The sequence below is a fragment of the Grampus griseus genome (genome assembly GCF_964374135.1).
Source record: "Grampus griseus genome assembly, chromosome: 4".
NCBI classification, from domain to species: Eukaryota; Metazoa; Chordata; class Mammalia; order Artiodactyla; family Delphinidae; genus Grampus; species Grampus griseus.
The window spans coordinates 5,554,404-5,577,604 of record NC_138997.1 but is presented as its reverse complement, the minus strand read 5'-3'; the positions used below and the strand labels follow the sequence as shown (position 1 = coordinate 5,577,604).

The 23,201-nt window shown below is 39.7% G+C and overlaps 2 protein-coding genes across 5 annotated transcripts in view; one reads left to right on the top strand and one right to left on the bottom strand.

The window, feature by feature from the left end:
- MARCHF1 (membrane associated ring-CH-type finger 1) overlaps positions 1 to 7,728 on the top strand; it is a gene marked incomplete at both ends in the record, with an annotated part of 462,063 nt that extends 454,335 nt beyond the window's left edge. For all 4 annotated transcript variants that reach the window (XM_082652936.1, XM_082652934.1, XM_082652935.1 and 1 more), the window contains one exon: positions 7,427 to 7,728. In XM_082652936.1, the coding sequence (XP_082509062.1) occupies positions 7,427 to 7,728 (302 nt within the window). The remainder of the gene's footprint in view (positions 1 to 7,426) is intronic.
- Positions 7,729 to 12,408: 4,680 nt separating this feature from the next.
- Positions 12,409 to 23,201, bottom strand: part of TMA16 (translation machinery associated 16 homolog) — a 44,152-nt gene continuing 33,359 nt past the window's right edge. The window contains exons 3-7 of the mRNA XM_082653849.1: positions 20,677 to 20,714; positions 19,397 to 19,481; positions 18,110 to 18,258; positions 14,126 to 14,168; positions 12,409 to 12,632 (exon numbers count right to left, since the gene is read on the bottom strand). Coding sequence (XP_082509975.1) covers positions 12,452 to 12,632; positions 14,126 to 14,168; positions 18,110 to 18,258; positions 19,397 to 19,481; positions 20,677 to 20,714 — 496 coding nt within the window. The 3' untranslated portion in view covers positions 12,409 to 12,451. The remainder of the gene's footprint in view (positions 12,633 to 14,125; positions 14,169 to 18,109; positions 18,259 to 19,396; positions 19,482 to 20,676; positions 20,715 to 23,201) is intronic.

Below are 23,201 nucleotides of genomic sequence, written 5' to 3'. Positions count from 1 at the left end.
AAGACCTCAGACCTCCCAAAAGGCAAGAAACTCCCCAAGTACCTGGGTAGGGAAAAGAAAAAAGAAAACAGAGACAAAAGAATAGGGACGGGACCTGCATCTCTGGGAGGGAACTGTGAAGGAGGAAAGGTTTCCACACGTTAGGAGCCCCTTCGCGGGGCGGAGACTGCAGGTGGCGGAGTGGGGGGAGCTTCGGAGCCGCGGAGGAGAGAACGGCAACAGGGGTGCGGGGAGAGATTCCCGCACAGAAGATTGGTGCTGACAGGCACTCACCAGCCCGAGAGGCTTGTCTGCTCACCTGCCGGGGTGGGCGGGGCTGGGAGCTGAGGCTCGGGCTTCGGTCGGAGCGCCTGGAGAGGACTGGGGGTGGCGGCGTGAACACAGCCTGCAGGGGGTTACTGCGCCACGGCTAGCCGGGAGGGAGTCCGGGAAAATGTCTGGACCTGCCGAAGAGGCAAAAGACGACTTCTTACCTCTTTGTTTCCTGGTGCGCAAGGAGAGGGGATTAAGAGCGCTGCTTAAAGGAGCTCCAGACACGGGTGCGAGCTGTGGCTATCAGCGCGGACACCAGAGACAGACATGAGACGCTAAGGCTGCTGCTGTCACCACCAAGAAGCCTGTGTGCGAGCACAGCTCGCTCTCCACACCTCCCCTCCCAGAAGCCTGTGCAGCCTGCCACTGCCAGGGTCCCGTGATCCAGGGACAACTTCCCCAGGAGAACACACGGCACGCTTCAGGCTGGTGCACTGTCACACCGGCCTCTGCTGCCACAGGCTCACCCCGCATCCATACACCTCCCTTCCCCCAGCCTGAGTGAGCCAGAGCCCCCGAATCAGCCGCTCCTTTAACCCCGTCCTGTCTGAATGAAGAACAGATGCCCTCCAGCGACCTACATGCAAAGGCGGGTCCAAATCCAAAGCTGAACCCCAGGAGCTGTGCAAACAAAGAAGAGAAAAGGAAATCTCTCCCAGAAGCCTCAGGAGCAGCGGATTAAATCTCCATCAACTTGATGTACCTGCATCTGTGGAATACATGAATAGAAACACAGGCACTAGTTCCCTCCACCAGGAAGCCTACATAACCCACTGAACCAACCTTAGCCACTGGGGGCAAACACCAAAAACAATGGGAACTATGAACCTGCAGCCTGCAAAAAGGAGACCCTAAACAGAGTAAGTTAAGCAAAACGAGAAGACAGATAAAAACATAGCAGATGAAGGAGCAAGGTAAAAACGCACCAGACCAAACAAATGAAGAGGAGGTAAGCAGTCTACCTGAAAAAGAATTCAGAGAAATGATAGTAAAGATGATCCAAAATCGTGGAAATACAATGGAGAGAATACAAGAAACGTTTAACAAGGACCTAGAAGAATTAACGAGCAAATACACAATGATGAACAACACAGTAAGTGAATTAAAAATTATCTAGAAGGGGCTTCCCTGGTGGCACAGTGGTTGAGAGTCCGCCTGCTAATGCAGGGGACACGGGTTCATGCCCTGGTCTGGGAAGATCCCACATGTCGTGGAGTGGCTGGGCCCGTGAGCTATAGCCACTGAGCCTGCGTGTCTGGAGCCTGTGCTGTGCAACGTGAGAGGCCTGCGTACTGCAAAAAAAAAAAAAAAATTCTCTAGAAGGAATCAATAGCAGAATAAGTGAGGCAGAAAAACAGATAAGGGACCTGGAAGATAAAATAGTGGAAATAACTACTGTAAGAATGAAAAGAATTGAGGACAGTCTTAGAGACCTCTGGGACAACATCAAACACACCAACATAAGAAGAAGAGAAAAAGAAAGGGACTGAGAAAATATTTGAAGAGATTATAGTTGAAATATGGTAAAGGAAATAGTTAATCAAGTCCAGGAAGTGCAGAGAGTCCCATACAGGATAAATCCAAGGAGAAACACGCCAAGACACATATTAATCAAAGTATCAAAAATTAAATACAAAGAAAAGATATTAAAAGTAGCAAGGGAAAAACAACAAATAATATACAAGGGAATCCCCATAAGGTAAACAGCTGACCTTCAGCAGAAACTCTGCAAGCAGGAAGGGGGTGGCAGGACATATTTAAAGTGATGAAAGGGAAAATCAGATTCGATGAAGAAATTAAAACCTTTACCAACAAGCAAAAGCTAAGACAATTCAGTCCCACTAAACCAGCTTTACAACAAATGCTGAAGGAACTTCTCTACGCAGGAAACACAAAAGAAGGAAAAGACCTACAATAACAAACCCAAAACAATTAAGAAAATGGGAATAGGAACATACATATCGATAATTACCTTAAATGTAAATGGACTAAATGCTCACACCAAAAGATACAGATCAGCTGAATGAATACAAAAACAAGACCCATATGTTTGCTGTCTACAAGAGACCCATTTCAAACCTAGGGACAAATAGAGACTGAAAGTGGGGGGATGGAAAAAGATATTCTGTGCAAGTGGAAATCAAAAGAAAGCCTGAGTAGCACTTCTCGTATCAGACAAAACAGACTTTAAAATAAAGACTATTAGAAGAGACAAAGAAGGACACTACATAATGATCAAGGGATCGATCCAAGAAGAAGATATAACAATTGTAAATATTTATGCACCCAACATAGGAGCACCTCAATATATAAGGCTAATGCCAACAGCCATCAAAGGGGAATCGACAGTAACACATTCATAGTAGGGGACTTTAACACCCCACTTTCACCAATGGACAGATCATCCAAAATGAAAGTAAAGAAGGAAACACAAACTTTAAATGATGCATTAAACAAGAAGGACTTAATTGATATTTATAGGACATTCCATCCAAAAACAACAGAATACACATTTTTCTCAAGTGCTCATGGAACATTCTCCAGGATAGATCATATCTTGGGTCACAAATCAAGCCTTGGTAAATTTAAGAAAATTGAAATTGTATCAAGTATCTTTTCCGACCACAACACTGTGAGACTAGACATCAATTACAGGGAAATAAAATCTGTAAAAAATACAAACACATGGAGGCTAAACAATACGCTACTAAATAAGCAAGATATCACTGAAGAAATCAAAGAGGAAATCAAAAAATACCAAGAAAGAAATGACAATGGAAACAAAATGACCCAAAACCTATGGGATGCAGGAAAAATACAATCATACCTCAAGAAACATGAAAAATCTCAAATAAACTACCTAAACTTACACCTACAGCAATTAGAGAAAGAAAAACAAAAAAACCCCAAAGTTAGCAGAAGGAAAGAAATCATAAGATCAGATCAGAAATAAATGGAAAAGAAATGAAGGAAATAAATAATAGCAAAGATCAATAAAACTAAAAAGTGGTTCTTTGAGAAGATAAACAAAATTAGTAAACCATTAGCCAGACTTATCAACTGACACTGCAGAAATACAAAGGATCATGAGAGATTACTACAAGCAACTATGGCAGTAAAATGGACACCCTGGAAGAAATGGACAAATTCTTAGAAAAGCACAACATTCAGATACTGAACCTGGAAGAAATAGAAAATATAAACAGACGAGTCACAAGCACTGAAATTGAGACTGTGATTAAAAATCTTCCAACAAACAAAAGCCCAGGACCCGATGGCTTCACAGGCAAATTCTATCAAATATTTAGAGAAGAGCTAACACCTATCCTTCTCAAACTCTTCCAAAATGTGACAGAGGGAGGAACACTCCCAAATTCATTCTAGGAGTCCACCATCACCCTGATACCAAAACCAAAGTTATGATAAAAAAAAACCCTCCAGAAAGGCATAGAGGGAACTTACCTCAACATAATACAGGCCATATATGACAAACCCACCGCCAACTTCATTCTCAATGGTGAAAAACTGAAAGCATTTCCACTAAGATCAGGAACAAGACAAGGTTGCCCGCCCATTCTCCCCACTATTATTCCACATAGTTTTGGAAGTTTTAGCCACAGCAATCAGAGAAGAAAAGGAAATAAAAGGAATCCAAATCAGAAAAGAAGAAGTAAAGCTGTCACTGTTTGCAGATGACATGATACTATACATAGAGAATCCTAAAGATGCTACCAGAAAACTACTAGAGCTAATCAATGAATTCGGTAAAGTTGCAGGATACAAAATTAATGCACAGAAATCTTGCATTCCTATACACTAATGATGAAAAATCTGAAAGAGAAATTAAGGAAACACTCCCATTTACCATTGCAACAAAAAGAATAAAATATCTGGGAATAAACCTACCTAAGGAGAAAAAAAACCTATATGCAGAAAACTACAAGACACTGACGAAGGAAATTAAAGATGATACAAATAGATGGAGAGATATACCATGTTCTTGGAAAGGAAGAATCAACATGTGAAAATGACTATACTACCCAAAGCAATCTACAGATTCAACGCAATCCCTATTAAGCTACCACTGGCATTTTTCACAGAACTAGAATAAAAAATTTCACAATTTGTATGGAAACACAAAAGACCCCGAATAGCCAAAGCAATCTTGAGAAAGAAAAATGGAGCTGGAGGAATCAGGCTCAGTAATCAAGACAGTAATCAAGACAATATGGTACTGGCACAAAAACAGAAATGTAGGTCAATGGAACCGGATAGAAAGCCCAGAGATAAACCGAAGCACATATGGTCACCTTATCTTTGATAAAGGAGTCAAGAATATACAGTGCAGAAAATACAGCCTCCAATAAGTGGTGCTGGGAAAACTGGACAGCTACGTGTGAAAGAATGAAATTAGAACACTCGCTAACTCTATTCACAAAAGTAAAACTCAAAAATGGATTAAAGACCTAAATATAAGGCCAGACAGTATAAAACTCTTAGAGGAAAACATAGGCAGAACACTCTACGACATAAATCACAGCAAGATCCTTTTTGACCCACCTCCTATACAAATGGAAATGAAACAAAACACATGAGACCTAATCAAACTTCAAAGCTTTTGCACAGTAAAGGAAACTGTAAACAAGACTAAAAGCCCTCAGAATGGGAGAAAACATTTGCAAATGAAGCAACTGACAAAAGATTAATCTTCAAATTTTACAAGCAGCTCATTCAGCTCAATATCAAAAAAAACATACAACCCAATCCAAAATTGGCAGCAGACCTAAATAGACATCTCTCCGAAGATATACGGATTGCCAACACACACATGAAAGAAGGCTCAACATCACTGATCATTAGAGAAATGCACATCAAAACTACACTGAGGTATCACCTCACACCAGTCAGAATGGCCATCATCAAAAAGTCTACAAACAAATGCTGGCGAGGGTGTGAAGAAAAGCAACCCTCTCGCACTGTTGGTGGGAATGTAAATTGTTACAACCATTATGGAGAACGGTATGGAGGATCCTCAAAAAACTAAATATAGAACTACCATATGATCCAGCAGTCCCACTCCTGGGCATATATCCTGAGAAAACCATAATTCAGAAAGACGCACCCCAATGTTCATAGCAGCAACACATGCACCCCAATGTTCACAGCAGCACTATTTACAATAGCCAAGACATGGAAGCAACCTAAATGTCCGTCAACAGAGGAATGGATAAAGAAGTGGTACATATATACAATAGAATATTAGCCATAAAAAAGAATTAAATAATGCCATTTGCAGCAACATGGATGGACCTAGAGGTTGTCATACTGAGTGAAGTAAGTCAGACAGAGAAAGACATATATCAAAGCTTTATATATATTAAAAGCTTTCCTTCATCCTTAAAATGTCCACTGAGCCAAGGCAGCGTGGAAAACAAAGACCAACCAGACGTAGATCCTGCACTGTCAAGGTTATGGCACAGCAGAGAACAAATAACTTATGTCAGAGAGGGACTCATGCCACAGGTGTAAAAATAACATGAAACTGGAAGAGTGAGAACGCTTATCCCCAGCTGGAAATTATTTGAGTCAGGTTTTGTGGGACAGGTAGACATTCAGAAATAGAGAAGCAAAATTCTGAGAGAAGAAATATCATGGGCAGAGGCTTGGAAGGAGAGAATCTCCAGGCACTTCCAGGGCACAGCTGGTAGTGTCACAGGTGGTAGTGTCATTTAGGAATCAGAGGGGAAAATGAGATGTAATCCATGGGGATTTCCCTAAAAATGGGAGACAAAACACACTTCAGCTTGTCTGTGGTTAACATCCTTCTAAACAAGGAGACACTACTGCTCAATTGAACAGCTGAGAGCAAAAATTCTAAATAAAGAAACGTGATCATCTTCTGCAACAGGGTTTCTCAACCTCAGCACTATTGGCATTTTGGACTAGGTTAACTCCTTGCTGTCCTATACAATGCGGGATGCTGGCAAAGCAGCATCACAGGACTTACTAAGAAATCAGTAGCACCCCCCCCCAACACCAGGTATAACGATCAGCATCTCCAGACACTGCTCAGTGGCCCAGGGCACACAACTACCCTCAGTTGTAAGCTGCTGGTCCCCCCAGCTCAGTGAGTCAGGCATAGACAGGATTAAGGAACAAGGCAAGCCCTTCAACGTGAGGCAAATGGGGCAGGGGTCCAGTTTGCTTCCAGAAGCATGAAGTATTCATAAATGTCACTCTTACAAAATATAGACAGGATGTTTCTTATAACTCTATTCACTGTTACAAGTAAGTAAAACCTGACTTCCCTAAAGTGTGGTTTCCAACCCACCCTTCTCTTTTACTTGACGGTCTCTCACATGAATGAAGGCAGCTGTCACATCCTCCATACCATCCTAATGTTGGCAAGAGGTGGTCTCTTGACCATCATATATTTAACATTTGTAATTATATGTGGCGTAAATACTGTTGTAGTTACAGAAATGCTCGTGACATAGTTTTAAAAACTCTTTGTGAAAGAAAGTCCATTTCTAGTTATGGTGATGGAAATTAAGAGAAAATATTGATTGATGTCTAAGAAAGAGATGGTTCTCAGTAACAAAATGTAAGACTGATAAAACAAGTGACTAAAATTCTAAATCTTATGCATGTCTGTACTCAGGAATTCTGAGATGTGGCAGCTTCTTTCTCTTTTTTTTAATTTTAAAGGTAATGAGGGTGGGGAGGGAACCCATGGGTACAATCCCACACATGTACCTATTACATTACCTTAAGAGGATCCTAAAGTCTGATTCTTTCACTTCCTTTAAAGATTTAGCTGTAAGGAATAAATGTCGAAGTAAGTATCTGATGATCACAGTAGGTTCTTGATGGCTAAGAGAGATGAGAGACATCATTACAGGGGTAGGGGAGAGAATTTTTTCATGTACAATTTTGGCAATACCTCGAGAATATTTAAGGCAATTAAGCAACAGGTTATAATTTTTACTAGTTAAGAATATATTCCTGATCTATGTATTAACAGGCTGGCATGATCCTTTGAAGGAACCATAGGAAAAGAATCACCAAATCCATCAATAAAGACTTGGTGGTAATGTTCTCTTTTACTTCACAGGTGTCCTTGAATGGCCATTTTGGACAAAACTGGTTGTGGTGGCCATCGGCTTCACGGGAGGTTTGGTCTTCATGTACGTACAGTGCAAGGTCTACGTTCAGCTGTGGCGCAGGCTGAAGGCCTACAACCGTGTGATCTTTGTGCAGAACTGCCCCGACACGGCCAAGAGGCTGGAGAAGAACTGCTCCTGCACGGTGAACACGGATGCCAAGGACGCCGGGGCAGTAGTGCCTGCCTTACAAACGGGGACCAACGCACTGCCACCTTCAGAGGGCGGCCCCCCCGAAGTCATACCTGTGTGATGGGGCCAGCCGGGAGCGTGTCACTGGAGTATCGCCTGGCCCTCAGCCACTACAAGTGACAGAAGTGATCCTGAGTTAGTCACCCTCATTATCTTCTCTCCTCTTTCTGACTCATTTGTCCTTTCTTTGCTCAAAAAGAAAGGAGAAGAAACACCAAATGATCAGGATCCCATGAAGCAGTCTCAAGTGTGAAGAGAAAATGTGAAAAGTTGGCTGGAGAACGATTTGTGAGACAAGGACCGCTGGAGCAAGGAATGCTTTCAGGCAATGAGGAGAGACTAACTGGACAGACCCATGAGTCTTCACAGTAACAGGGCAAGGTCAAGAATACAGACTTGAATTGCAACATGTCTTTCTTCTAGGGCCTTGTAATGTTAACTCTCTCATCTGGAAATGACAAACACATTTGGTTTTAAGCTTGAAATTATCTGCATTATCCCTAAGGCACATCAGAAGCAAACTCAAGATGCATATTTTGATATTCATACTTTGACAGCTAACAGGTTTTATGGCTATAGTGGAGTCCAGTTGTTTTGACAGATGCATGTTTTTAAAATAGATGCAATACACATTTCAAGATATTAATACTTGGAATTATGTTTAAATCATGATTTTCAGAGATTTTGGGGTTTAATTAGCTCTGTTAAATACCCACAGAAGCCTTGTATACTCCACCTGGACCCTCTAAAACAGTGTTGTCCAACAGAAATATAATGTGAGCCACAAATGAAGGCCACATATGCAAATTTAGATTTTCTAGTAGCCCCATTAGAAAAAGTAAAAATAGGTGAAATGAATTTTGATAATATATATTATTTAACACTATATATACCCAAGTTATCATTTCAATGTCATCAATATAAAAAAAGTATTGAGTTATTTTACAGCTCTTTTTATGAACCAAGTCTTCAAAATCCAGTATGTTTACAGCATAGCTCAATTTGAATTAAACTTATTGGCTAGTGCAGCCCTAAAATTAGAGACAAAGCCTCTGCTTCATTTAACAATTGAATCTTTCAAAACAGCAGCTTAATTCACTTTTATTCAAAGTATCACAAATACTATTTTACAAAGCACTAAATTAATCAAATTAAATAGCTTGGTTAAGAGTTAGGTGAAGTTACCACTAAATTAATCAAATTAAATATCTTGGTTAAGAGTTAGGTGAAGTTACCATTTCTCTAAAGGGTGAAAAAACAAAACTACAAAGCAATCTGCCTGTGGTAAGTTCTGAAATTAACTTATTTGCTACTATGAAGCACTTATAATAGGGAAAATAATTTACAAACGTACCTTTTTTTTTATGAGGTGTCAACTTGACAGATGAGTAGTTATGACCAAGCATTAGACTGTATTTTAAAAAGCTGACAGTATTTCCCTTGCTCAGCTGGGAGGCAAAAATATTCAACAGATTCTGTGCTAAGTAATAAATTGAATTGTTTAGGTTTGACAGTTCAGTTGATTATTGTATTCTTTGCATATTCATGTAAAACTGAAATGTGAATGACATAGCAGTGAGCTAGATTAATGATTATAAATATAGTGTGGCCTGTTAAAGAGAGATGTCTTACATAAAATGAGGTGATTTATTTTTGCTAGCTGTCGTATTTATTATTGTGAAAAGGCAACCGTGATGGCCATAGAACCAAAGCATGGGTATCGTATTGCACAAATCTGGGTATCACATTGATGCACTTTGTAATTGTCAGTGGGCTTTTTCAAAACTCACACGTTACCATAGGGAAAGAAAAGAGAAATAACCTTTTACTGAAGAGAAGTCTGATTCTATATGAGTAGTGGCTGACACTGAGTCCAAATAGTCCTAGTTCCTAGAAATAAAGCAAAGGTCAACAGTATCAACTTTGTGTGTGTGTGGCATGTGTTTGTTCCTGTATATACATGAGAAAAACGTCAAGGTATTCAGTCAGGCAGGAAACAAAAGGTTTAAAACCCATCTTTCTTAAAACTTGCTGTAGGAGTGCGGAATGAAGGCACAGGAAAAACTAAGTTGAGGCAACTAAACTGGACCAAAATTTCTGCACAAATAAAGACATAGTGGTGTAATTAAAAATATATGAAGCTTAAACAACCTGGACTTTGTATTAACTCCTTAAATCTCCATTTTCAAGGTTTAAGATAAATGCACTCATGGATAATGAAGCGTTAGGGGATTTCACCGTGGCACCTCACCCAAGGGATTAAATGTGATTCATTCTTTTCTGATAATTTTCCTAAGCATTTTACTAATCCATTTCTCCTGAGGTTTAGCAATGGCAACAGTTGTTTACAGATATTCCTGAGGGAACAAAATCTAGCCACCAGCAAACAAAGAAATGTTGATTTCTCTTTTGTTTGCTCTGTAAGGAAAAGGATTATTTACCTGAATTATACCATAAATACCATTTAAATTCTGTCCAAACTTTAGCAATACAGGTAAGTGCATAATTTCACAGTGGAAGACGATTGGCTTAATAAGTAATAATTTATTAAGGGGCATACCAAACACTAAGAAATTCTAGAATGAAAAGTAAGGATAAGCATTACTGTATTAATGATAAAAAATGACATGGTGTTTTAAAACCATACGTAAATTCTCAAAATGAACTTGAATAGGCTTTGACTTTCTTGAAATGAGAAAATAATATAGCTCCCTAACACATTAAAAGTCAACATTTTTCTGCTATTCTTTAAATTTAAACACTGAACTCCTGAATTTAAATCTTTAAAAGTTTTCCTGTAATGGCTGTTGGTAGTTCAAACAATCTGAAGTAACTATGTGCATTTAAAACCTAGTGTCGATTCTTTTCTTTTATGTTCTGTGTGGCAGTGGTACACTTGTCCTTTCGAGGACCGGGTTTGGCTTTGTGACAACACTTTTGTGGACTGGATATGCCCTTCAAAAAGAAAAACTGCTCTCCGGAATGGCAATTTTTTGAAGCATGCTCACCTGCTTATGTAAGAAATAAAATGGAATTGCAACAAAGAATGAAATTGAAGAATAAACTTACAGTTCTGCTAAAACCTTGGCTTTTTATCATCATGAATCTGTGGTATTATCAATACCAGAAAACATACATTTATGCTGTTGATTTTTTTAAAGAACTGTCACTCTAATTGTGTAAAATCGAAGATTAAATTGTAAAGAAATGAAATCCAGTATTTTTTTTAAAAGTGAAGCCCAAAGGGCAATTAAACTTAAGTACAAACAAAATGTAAACAAACAAAACAAAAATGTTCCCATCGACTTGGGATATAAAGCAATGGAGAAATAAAAGGAAGACAGGTATATATATACTCGGGAGTCTTTCAAAATGCCCTAGGATTAAATCTCACTCCGAGCTTGTTACATGTGATTATAGTCCCAGAGATGGCCACATAGTTACATTTATCTTGTTTTGCAAAAGGTCCCTAAAACTATCTATTCTCACTCCGAGCTGCTGTTACATGTAATTATAGTTCCAGAGAGATGGCCACATAGTCACACTCACCTTGTTTTGCAAAAGGTCCCCAAAACATCTACTTATTTGGGCTGGAAAACTAGCTCATTAGAGCAATGACATCACTAAGATACTCTAATTGTCATGGAGGAGAGGTGGGGAGGAAGGTTTTTCCATCTGCCTGACACAATTTCCCTTTCCTTGCCATGACAATGAATATTTTGGAACGAAGTAGAGCTCTTAAAACTGATCATTATCATTATGGTAGCTGTCAAACGATAATTGTGTAGGACTTACTTACACTTTAATGAAGAAAGATGAAAATTAGTTTTCTTTCCTTAAGTCAGCCCAAAGGTGCTATTTTACCTGTCAATACAGTTGAAAGGAAGTACTGTTATTTTGGGCTGCAGTGTTTCCTCCACATCTGAAGAAAGCCCATTTGAAACTGCATTAAAACAAACAAGGAAAAATTATTTTAACTGTGTGCAATTTGGGGGATTGAGCATTTGTACTTTTTTCGGTTTTACCTAATTCTCTTGCATGAACGATTTACTGTTTTGTGAATAATGTGTACTAAGACAAAGTAAGGAAGAGAAAATAATTACCTGTGAAAAACAGACTTTGTATATTAAACAAGTGATCCAAACCTTTGTTGTGGTTTCTGTATTTTTTGCCTAACTTACCTGGATTTCTGCAGATTTGTATCTGCAACATTCAAACAGCCTTGAGTTCTTAAGATTTTTTTTTTAAATATATAAATTTATTTATTTGTTTTATTTTTGGCTGCGCTGGGTCTTCGTTGCTGTGTGCGGGCTTTCTCTAGTTGCGGTGAGCAGGGGCTACTCTTTGTTGCGGTGCGTGGGCTTCTCATTGCCGTGGCTTCTCTTGTTGCAGAGCATGGGCTCCAGGTGCGCGGGCTTCAGTAGTTGTAGCTCATGGGCTTAGCTGCTCTGTGGCATGTGGGATCCTCCTGGGCCAGAGATCCAACCCGTGTCCCCTGCATTGGCAGGCAGATTCCTAACCACTGCGCCGCCAGGGAAGCCCGAGTTCTTAAGATTTTATAACGGTCTGGGTTTTTAAGCAGGGTCTGAACATATTTATATAAACATAAAGCAACATTCATTTTTAAGTTAAAATAACACTGTTTTTGAAACTGAAAATGGGATTCTCATATAAGAGAATAAGCTAAACAGCAAACTGTTGTGTAGAGACAATTATTTACCATAATCAATTCAAGTGTAACTTGAAGTTCTCAAATTATTTATTTTCAACTCAAGTAAAGACAATTAGGCCACTGCAGTCATTTCCTCATCTGTGTCACTTGATTCATCTTTCAGTTCCAATTCTCCTAAATCTCTGTCTACAGCTGTCACAGGTTTCTTCTTACACTTCTTAGGCACTGCATCATTAGCACAGATTTTTCTCATTTTAATGTTTGGCAATTTCTTCAGATCAAAATCCCATTCCCTAGACAAAAGAGAGAATGCAGAGGGGTGGTGAGGGGTGGTGAGGTAGGGAAGTAATAAAGTCAATATTCAAAACTAAGCAGAAGAAAGTTTACAAATTTACAGCAGATTGAAATGCACTAGAAGGAAACAATATAAATGCAGTAGAAAAAAAAATGTCCCAAGAACTGAGGTTTGCTTTTTCCATACTTAACTGAACTTTCTCATTAATCTACAATAGCAGTTAACTGCACAGAGAATTCAAAATTTCCAAAGCAATGCAGGACTATATTAGGCAGAAGTTACAAGCAAACTCCGTTCCATTCTTTTATTCTCCCTAACCCAAACACTTCCCTCTATTAGGACATATATGGTATCAAGAATCTCTGAAGTAGGAACTACATCATCCTGGAAAATCTCCAAAATGCACAGTCAGAAAAGGTTTTTCTTTTCACACACAATGGTAAATCACAAGTGTTTTAGTAATCAAATTTTTTGGTTATAATAGGAAACTTTTAGTTCTTCAACCCCAGCTTTTCTGTGACAATCCTATGTTCAATTACTTCAAGAGCAATGGGAAGATTCTTCTGAGAACTGAACTCTGATACTAACAGTCTAGGCTAATTTCTTCTCATTTCTGGCTTTCTCTGGGGGAGGCAGAACATACACTGTTTTAGGAATAAAGAGAACATTTATATCTGATTACTTAACATTACAGGCAAAAAAAATTAATGTATAATCAATCTTAAGCTCCATGTACTTATAAATACATGTACCTAGGCTACAAAGTGAACCACTTCTTAAATATGATCAATGAATTCTATTAGAGCGAATATTTTATGAATATTAAATATCTTCTATGAATTCAGAAGTATAAAAATATAAAATAAGCTTAAGGGTTTCAAATAATATGGACTTAAATGTATCTAATTTCAATTAAAATTTCAGACTGATCAACATGGTCTAGCTAGTATCAAAATGATTAATAAAAATTATGTTCTAAAGACAAAGAACCCATGTTTGAAAACTGAAAACAGGAAATCCTACTCACTGGTCTCTCGGTCACACAGCACTATTAGACCACTGGGGCAACTGGTTCTTTATGATTTAACCATTTCCCCATACCACTTCCCACTAGCCACCTTCTCCAGAAGGGGGTGCTGCAAACAGTATGGGAACAGGACTCAGCCAACAAGTCTGCTGCTGACAATTTATCTTTTTAAATAACAACAACCAGAGAGGAACAAGGATATCATGTTCTTTAAGTACTATATTAAAGAATTTTAAAGTATTTTGAAAAACAAAAGCACCAGGTCATTATCATTTCAGTGTACATCAGGCATCTCAAACAAATGCTAAACTTAGGAAAATTCTTACTTCAACTGATGAAAGAGGAAAGGTTAAAAAGAACCTCCTAATTTTCTTTTAGCTCTAACGTCTAGACTCAAAAGGTAAGAAAGTTTATCTCTTATGTATTTTACTTGCAGCTTCAAAGAACAAAAGAGACAGACTCACCTAAAAGTTTTCAGATTACCTGCATTTAAAATGTCTGGAATCTCTGGAAAAGAAAATAATTTAGATCTATTAGGCAATGTTTTCTATGATAACATTTATAGTTTCCTCATTTATTATCTCAGAAACAATAACAACTGACAGACAAAAAGAACATCCAAAGAAAAACAAAATTTCGAAGCATGATTATAATGCTATAATGAAAAGTAAGTTTTGCTAGCATAAAGGACTTACTTTATAAGAAGGTGATTCAAAAAGAACACTATTAAATAATGTATTCTACCACAGAATCTATAAAACAAACCTATCAACAAAATAAACTCTGTCCTTTTAGACAGTAAAGGTGCCTGGCAAATTCTAACTATCAGTCCCCTACAACAACATGCTCAGTTGTTTTACATATTTTCTTGGTGAAAGGTGCAATTTTTTCAAGCATATAGTTCGCTTTGGCAAGGTAGAGTTTGTCTGAGGAATGCAAGGATTATTAAATATTAAAAAATACTATTAAAAATGTAAAAACTTTTTCAAATAAACTATAATCAATAGAAGTTCAATAAAGTTCAATAAAATTTAAACCCATTTTAAATGAAAACTAGGTGTATGACAGCTCCTTATCATGATTAGAAAAGTGGATCATAAACCTATATGCATGGGTCATCCATGTTGCTGGAACACAGAGGCATGTTTAACAAAAACTGGAACACTGCTGCAAAAATTCTGGCCAATGGATAAAATATTAAATAAAATCCAGTATCAATTAATGAAAAAGATAAAAATGTTTGACATGACTGTATACTGACTTTTACAATAGCTTCAGAAAATAAGAGTATGAGTACGAGGGGTCAGGTGTTTAAAAGGTATAAATTAAGCACAATTGGTTTTTTTAAGAAATTCTAATAAAATGAGTCAGGAACAGTTATACCACCATGGAGCAAGAGGGAGAGATGTCAGTTATCTTGTCTTCTCTGAACCTGATCAACACAGCATTTGATGACAATCTGCCCACATGTTTCTAGATGCTTGTAAACTTGATAGAGTTGACAAAGTTTTTTTCACCAGATACATTCCATGCATCTGGAATAAGGACTGTGGCATAACTGGAAGACGAGGTCTGAGTTTTAGCACTGGCTCCACCACCAGCAGATGTCTGACCTGGAGTGTGCTGTCAATTACTGTTGATTAACCTGGCGGCTGTAGGCTGAACAGACTGAGCACAGAGACCACCTGGGAGGCTGTCATGATGGCAGAGCTGAGATGGTGGTGGCTCGAGCCAGAGGTGCTGGGGGCAGCAGGGCAAGCCATTAGACTCTTAAGTATATCCTGCTGATGAGCTGGGTGTGGAATGCGAAACCGTTGGCAGGGTTTCTGACACGAGCGACGGGGCAAGTGGTGATATCACTGATAGACACACGGAGCTTGCAGGAGAAGCAAGTTTTAGGAGAAAAGCTGGACTCTGCTTTGGGACATAAGCTGGAGATGCATGTAAGACATTCAAGTAGATACTCTGAGAAACCCAAGTTTGATAATGCAAGTCTGGAGTTCTAGCGACAAGTATTGAGAATATAAATTTGGAAGTTATGAGCATTTAAATGGTATTTAAAACCACAGGACTGAATGACATCAACTCAGGAAATTCATGTAAATAGAAAAGAGAAGAGGCCCAAGGACAAGGACCTGGGTCAATATTTAGTTTGTGAGGCTATGAGGGATTCAACTCAGGACACTGAAGTCATGGTCAGTTAACTTGGAGGAAAACCAGGGAAGGTCAGGGGCTTCTACCCCAAATAAAAAGTGTGACAAGAAATCAAGGGATCATCTGTATCGAACACTGCAGAAAAGTTGACTACATGAGTGCCCAGTACAGGCACTATGTGTCTTAGCAACTTAAAGGTCATTGGTGACAAGGGCTTTTAGTTGAGTGGTGGCTACAAAAGCTTAATTAAGGGGTTCCAATAAAAATGGAAAAATGAGGAAATGGAGACTACAAGCATAGACAAACTGAGGTGAAAAGGACACAGTGGCCGAAGCTCTCCCTCAACCTCCTACAGTAGGTTCTGTGTCAGGCACTTGATACGTGAAATCTCATCTGACTTTTTTTTTTTTTTGCCATACGTGGGCCTCTCACCGTTGTGGCCTCTCCCGTCGCGGAGCACAGGCTCCGGACGCGCAGGCTCAGCGGCCATGGCTCACGGGCCCAGCCGCTCCGCAGCATGTGGGATCTTCCCGGACCGGGGCACGAACCCATGTCCCCTGCATTGGCAGGCGGACTCTCAACCACTGCGCCACCAGGGAAGCCCATCTCTTGACTTTTAAACAACCTGGGAAGGAGGTGCACTATTTACCTCTATTTTTAAATAGAAGGTAACAAGGCCAGGGAGTGGGTGGGAAGAAACTTGCCCTGTTATATAGTAAGCTGTAAGGGTTTAAGTCCAGATCTATCTAGTTCTGAAGTTATTCTGTTGTTTCTTCAGTGAAGACACTCACTGCTTAGGAATGATGTGGAGGAACTGCCATCTACTCAGGGCTCACAGTGTCACTGAGGGTAAGTGCCTGATGCCAACCTTCCAGCTGTCGAGGCATATGCTGCGAAGACGTCCAACTCTATGGATCCACCTACGGCCAGACTGACACAGCTCCAGCAAAACAACTAGGTGAGGGACCAGGCTCCTCCCCCACGAAGTTCCCCTATTAGAAAGCCCTGGGGAACGCAGATAACTGACCACCTGAGTGACCCCGTTCCCCCTGCTGGCGCCTTTATGAAGAGTGAACCCATGAAACCCCAGGCATCCCGCCTATGACCCTAACAAAGGCAGGGCCCCAGGTCCCTGTTCCCTCCCTCTTTCTCTACTGGAGACCTCGCTGTGTGGCCCTCAGGCATGTCCTGTACCATCCAGGACTTTTAAGCACTAAATCTTGTTTTTTTCAAAGCTCCCTGCTGGTTTTTGCTGAGGTGCACCCTACAATCACAGTAAGAACCACGAGGGTGGGGTCCAGCCACAACACTGGCTCCAGTGGGGAGAATGCCTGTGGAGGCCGCCCCAGACCTTCCTGGCGCACAGCATCACTATGCACAGGCTGGGACTAACACAACAGTTACCCACAGGGTATCTGCTTCAGGGCCCTATTGTTATTATTAAAATTTAAAAACCTAATGTTGCTTTAAGCATTTCATTTACTGTACTTCCCAAGCAAATCCACACAGGAACGCCTACAGGGACCAGGCAGGGAATGTGAATGAAGGAAGGTTTGGAACCACTGAATGCTCAAATCTAAAAGGGACAGTCGCTACTTTGCTCTAGCAGATGACGCTGCCAGACCACCGCATGTTTTACGAGAAGCCAGAAATCTACATTTTTCATGTGAAATCAGCAGATTTTCTTATACTGACAATTAATAAGCCAATCAAACACCATTTGCAGGCCATGTAGCCCTTGGGTCATCACCTGACTTTGGGCTTTGCAAGCCCTTACAAGTGCCCTCTCCTCTCCTCCTAAGCGCCTTTCTTCAGACAGTGTTGTTAAGCCCACAACATACTTGTCTTCAGGAACTGTAAGAAATGCTAGTGCTAAGAAAGAAAATTTGATTTCTATAATTTCTCAAGAAATGCTGCAACAAGTATAGCTCTTTACTACAAGACTTACAAAGACAAGAGGACACAGTACTTACTCTAAAGAAACGTCGATGTGGTTGGAGACGGGCAAGTAAAACTCTAGAACAAAGCAAATCAAGTACACTGGAAGGGAGAGGAAAACCTTACTGTCACAGTAGAAAGATAAGTCACTGTCAACACTGACAGTTTGGGGAATGTAGGAGGAAAAAAAGGATGAATTCAAAAATTATTCCAAACACTCAAAAGGAAAGGAAATCAAAGGAAGAAAATCAAACTAAACTAAATAAATAGAATAAGTAAAGCCAAATATGACTAGAAAGAAGGGAAGGTACGCTGAGAACACACCAAGCCCCGTACTGCCGCCCTCCCGCTCCTACCGAGGCCGCAGCCCCTGTACTGCCGCCACTCTCGCTCCGTGGTCTGCTTGATGGCCGCCTCTCGGGCGCAGTGCCGCCGGCCCCGCCTGGCCTTGATGCTGTTGTGTAACTCAATCTGCTCCAGCTCACTGCTGAACCGATTTAAATACCTGAAAAACAAGAAAATGATCTGAGTTACAGAGTCTCTGTTTGGCTTATATTAGTTCATTTAAAAGATAATCTCCCCCCGCCCCCAAAAAACCCCACCATAATCCCCAGCCTTCGCCTGTCCCTGAAGTTTTTATATTCCTCTGAGTTCCTTAAGTTCTCAGACCTTCTCGTGGTAACTTAACCATTTTCAAAATTCCTGTGACCACATCAAAGCCTGCCATTAAAGTGTCTGTTAAACAAACTCCGTATCCACGTACTCAGCCACCTCCTGGACATCTCCATCTGGCTTAACATGCCACCCCTGGCCTTGCCTCCGCGCTGCCCCTAGGCGCCCCCTCCCGACCCGCTCCATCCCCTGGGACAACCATTCATCCAGCTGCCCAAGTGAGGAATGCGAGTGCCCCCCCTGACTCGTCGCTTCTCTCCCTTTTACGCCACATCTAAGTCTTCATTAAAGATGGGGACTTCCGCTTCCTTCAAAGGTCTGCACTCTTTCATTTCTCTTCACCACACTGCTCCCACCATCACCTCTTGCCTGGACTGCTTCATCAGCCTCTCAGCAGTCTCCCAGCCAAAGCCTGCCCCCTCGTCCATTTTCCTCATTCCTCCAACTGAGACCTTTCTAAAGTTTAAAAATGTGACCATCGCAGGTGCTTGCTGTAACTATGTCTCCCACAGTCCTTGGATAAAGTCCAAACTCTTACACTGATATCTGAAATCTTTCAAAAGCTGGTTGTTTATCCTACCTGTCACAATTCCCTCCTTGAACCTATTATTTCAGTCTTATTAAATGTCTGGCAGATCACTAAATACGTTGCTCTCACCCCGGGCCTTTCAGATCTTGTTCTCTCTGCCTAGAGGCTCCAACTACCTCACCTCAATCTGCTAACCCCTATCTTTAGATGTCAGTTTAGATGACATTCCTCCAGGAAGCCAAGAAACTGGGCTAACTACCACTCCGAGGCCCAGAAAGGTTACAAAGCTACTAAAATGGCTAAGCTAGTGTAAGAATCCAAAGTCTTGATAACAAAGCTCATTTGCTCATCTATAAATCCCGAATAGAACTCTGAATCTTGAAGAATCAAGCTGGGGAATTCCTGTTACTGACCCTTTGCTCATAACATGCCCAGTGTTTACCTTTCAATTAATTCACAAGCATCTCTCTTTGAATATCCTACTTTTTTGGGATCAAGATGATTTTGAAACCACTGCAGTTTTTCACCTACAACAACAAGTACCAAGACAGTTTAACACCACAAGTCATCATTCAAGCAGAGGTAGTCATTATAATTTTCAACATCAATGTGTTTAAAACAGTATCAAAATTTATTTCAAAGTTAAATATAAAGTTTTGTGTGGGCTCAAAGCTAACTAAATCAGTCTGTCAGAAATTAAATTGTCACATTTTAATTGGGGCAAGAGACAAGGGTAGGAGGGACGCTTTTCTGTATATATTTCTTATCCAGTAAGGATACAAAAAATTTAAAAAAGGAAAGAACACTCTTAACAGAACATGAAGTTCTAGGTATTTATAAAGCAAAGGATAGAACTTATCCGAAATAACAAAAATGAGAGTCTGATCAGATTAATGAAGAAGATGACATCTGCTGAACATTTAATAAGCAGCAGTCACTATGTCAAGACCTTTACAATCTTATGAGGATTATTATTATTATTATCTCCATTTAGAAGAGACAGGTTAAGTAACCTGTTCAGGGCCTCAAAGTTAGTAAATATCTTAGGCATACAAGATCTGCCCTATACTGTGCAGAATGACTGACATTTATAATCACGGAGCTGACAGACTTCATCCTTATGAGTAAATCTGACCATCGGGGTGTCACTTTCAATTAGATTTCTCAATATTACAAATCAAGAAATGGCCCTACCCAGGATTACTGACAAACCGTTTAGAAATACTATTCTATTGCCTGATAAAGCATTAGAGTTAATGGTTCAAATACCTCTCATTTTGGTTATAAAACCTAATAGCCACTCTTCTGAAATCTCAGACTTGTCACACACACAAAAAGACTAGGACTTGTCACACACACAAAAAGACTATGACACTGAGATACAGACTGAGGATGTATATATTCACATCATTAAATATGAATTGTTATTTTCAAAATCCTTCATAATTCTAATGGTCAGGGAGCTAGAATTAAAATTGAGAGAGAGAGAGAGAGAGACAGGAAGGGGGGGATGGATAAAAACAGGTAGGTAGGTACTAAACAGTTTCTAGAAAACTGAGCTAGATATTATTAACAGTTTGTTCTCAGAGCTTATTGATTGATTTTATTTTGTTTTGATCAAGTCTGGTAGAGAAAATTCACTTAGATAAAAATAGTATTTTACTAAGAGAGTCAAAAGAAAATAGGTATAGAGAAGAACTTCAAATAAGTATATCCACTTACCAATAAGTTTGAGACGTAACGCCTTTTCATTCTTCAGTCTTGGGAGAAAAAGTGTGTATGTGTCAGAAAACTTCCAAAGCAAGTTTTAAAAATCTGTCAAAAGCAACAAAAACTACCCAAAGAACCTTAATTCAAAGATCATTCTTTTATGCATATGAAATTAATTTTTAAAAATTATTTTGTTTATTTATTTGGTTGCACCGGGTCTTAGCTGGAGCAGGTGGGCTCCTTAGCTGCGGCACGTGTGCTCCTTAGTGGTGGCATGCGAACTCTTAGTTGCGGCATGCATGTGGGATCTAGTTCCCTGACCAGGGACCAAACCCAGGCCCCCTGCATTGGGAGCACGGAGTCTTAACCACTGCACCACCAGGGAAGTCCCGAAATTAATTTTTTTTAATGAAGAAACACTGAATACCATGCTTCTCTTTTAAATCACTGGAACAAAATCCTTAGAAATGCACAACCTGCCAAGACTGAATCAGGAAGAAATAGAAAATATGAACAGACCAATCACAAGCACTGAAATTGAACCTGTGATTAAAAATCTTCCAACAAACAAAAGCCCAGGACCAGATGGCTTCACAGGCGAATTCTATCAAACATTTAGAGAAGAGCTAACACCTATCCTTCTCAAACTCTTCCAAAATATAGCAGAGGGAGGAACACTCCCAAACTCATTCTACGAGGCCACCATCACCTTGATACCAAAACCGGACAAGGATGTCACAAAAAAAGAAAACTACAGGCCAATACCACTGATGAGCATAGATGCAAAAATCCTCAACAAAATGCTAGCAAACAGAATCCAACAGCACATTAAAAGGATCATACACCATGATCAAGGGGGGTTTATCCCAGGAATGCAAGGATTCTTCAATATACGCAAATCAATCAATGTGATACACCATATTAACAAACTGAAGGAGAAAAACCATATGATCATCTCAATAGATGCAGAGAAAGCTTTTGACAAAATTCAACACCCATTTATGATAAAAACCCTCCAGAAAGTAGGCAAAGAGGGAACTTTCCTCAACATAATAAAGGCCATATATGACAAACCCGCAGCCAACGTCATCCTCAACGGTGAAAAACTGAAAGCATTTCCACTAAGATCAGGAACAAGACAAGGTTGCCCACTCTCACCACTCTTATTCAATATAGTTTTGGAAGTTTTAGCCACAGCAATCAGAGAAGAAAAGGAAATAAAAGGAATCCAAATCAGAAAAGAAGTAAAGTTGTCACTGTTTGCAGATGACATGATACTATACATAGAGAATCCTAAAGATGCTACCAGAAAACTACCAGAGCTAATCAATGAATTCGGTAAAGTTGCAGGATACAAAATTAATGCACAGAAATCTCTGGCATTCCTATACACTAATGATGAAAAATCTGAAAGTGAAATCAAGAAAACACTCCCATTTACCTTTGCAACACAAAGAATAAAATAGCTAGGAATAAACCTACCTAAGGAGGCAAAAGACCTGTATGCAGAAAATTATAAGACACTGATGAAAGAAATTAAGGATGATACAAATAGATGGAGAGATATACCATGTTCTTGGATTGGAAGAATCAACATTGTGAAAATGACTCTACCACCCAAAGCAATCTACAGATTCAATGCAATCCCTATCAAACTACCAATGGCATTTTTCACAGAAGTAGAACAAAAAATTTCACAATTTGTATGGAAACACAAAAGACCCTGAATAGCCAAAGCAATATTGAGAATGAAAAACGGAGCTGGAGGAATCAGGCTCCCTGACTTCAGACTATACTACAAGGCTACAGTAATCAAGACAGTATGGTACTGGCACAAAAACAGAAAGATAGATCAATGGAACAGGATAGAAATCCCAGAGATAAACCCACGCACATATGGTCACCTTATCTTTGATAAAGGAGGCAGGAATGTACAGTGGAGAAAGCACAGCCTCTTTAATAAGTGGTGCTGGGAAAACTGGACAAGTACATGTAAAAGTATGAGTTTAGATCACTCCCTAACACCATACACAAAAATAAGGTCAAAATGGATTAAAGACCTAAATGTAAGGCCAGAAACTATCAAACTCTTAGAGGAAAACATAGGCAGAACACTCTATGACATAAATCACAGCAAGATCCTTTTTGACCCACCTCCTAGAGAAATGGAAATAAAAACAAAAATAAACAAATGGGACCTAATGAAACTTCAAAGCTTTTGCACAGCAAAGGAAACCATAAACTAGACCAAAAGACAACTCTCAGAATGGGAGAAAATATTTGCAAATGAAGCAACCGACAAAGGATTACTCTCCAAAATTTACAAGCAGCTCATGCAGCTCAATAACAAAAAAACAAACAATCCAATCCAAAAATGGGAAGGAGACCTAAATAGACATTTCTCCAAAGAACATATACAGACTGCCAACAAACACATGAAAGAATGCTCAACATCATTAATCATTAGGGAAATGCAAATCAAAACTACAATGAGATATCATCTCACACCAGTCAGAATGGCCATCATCAAAAAATCT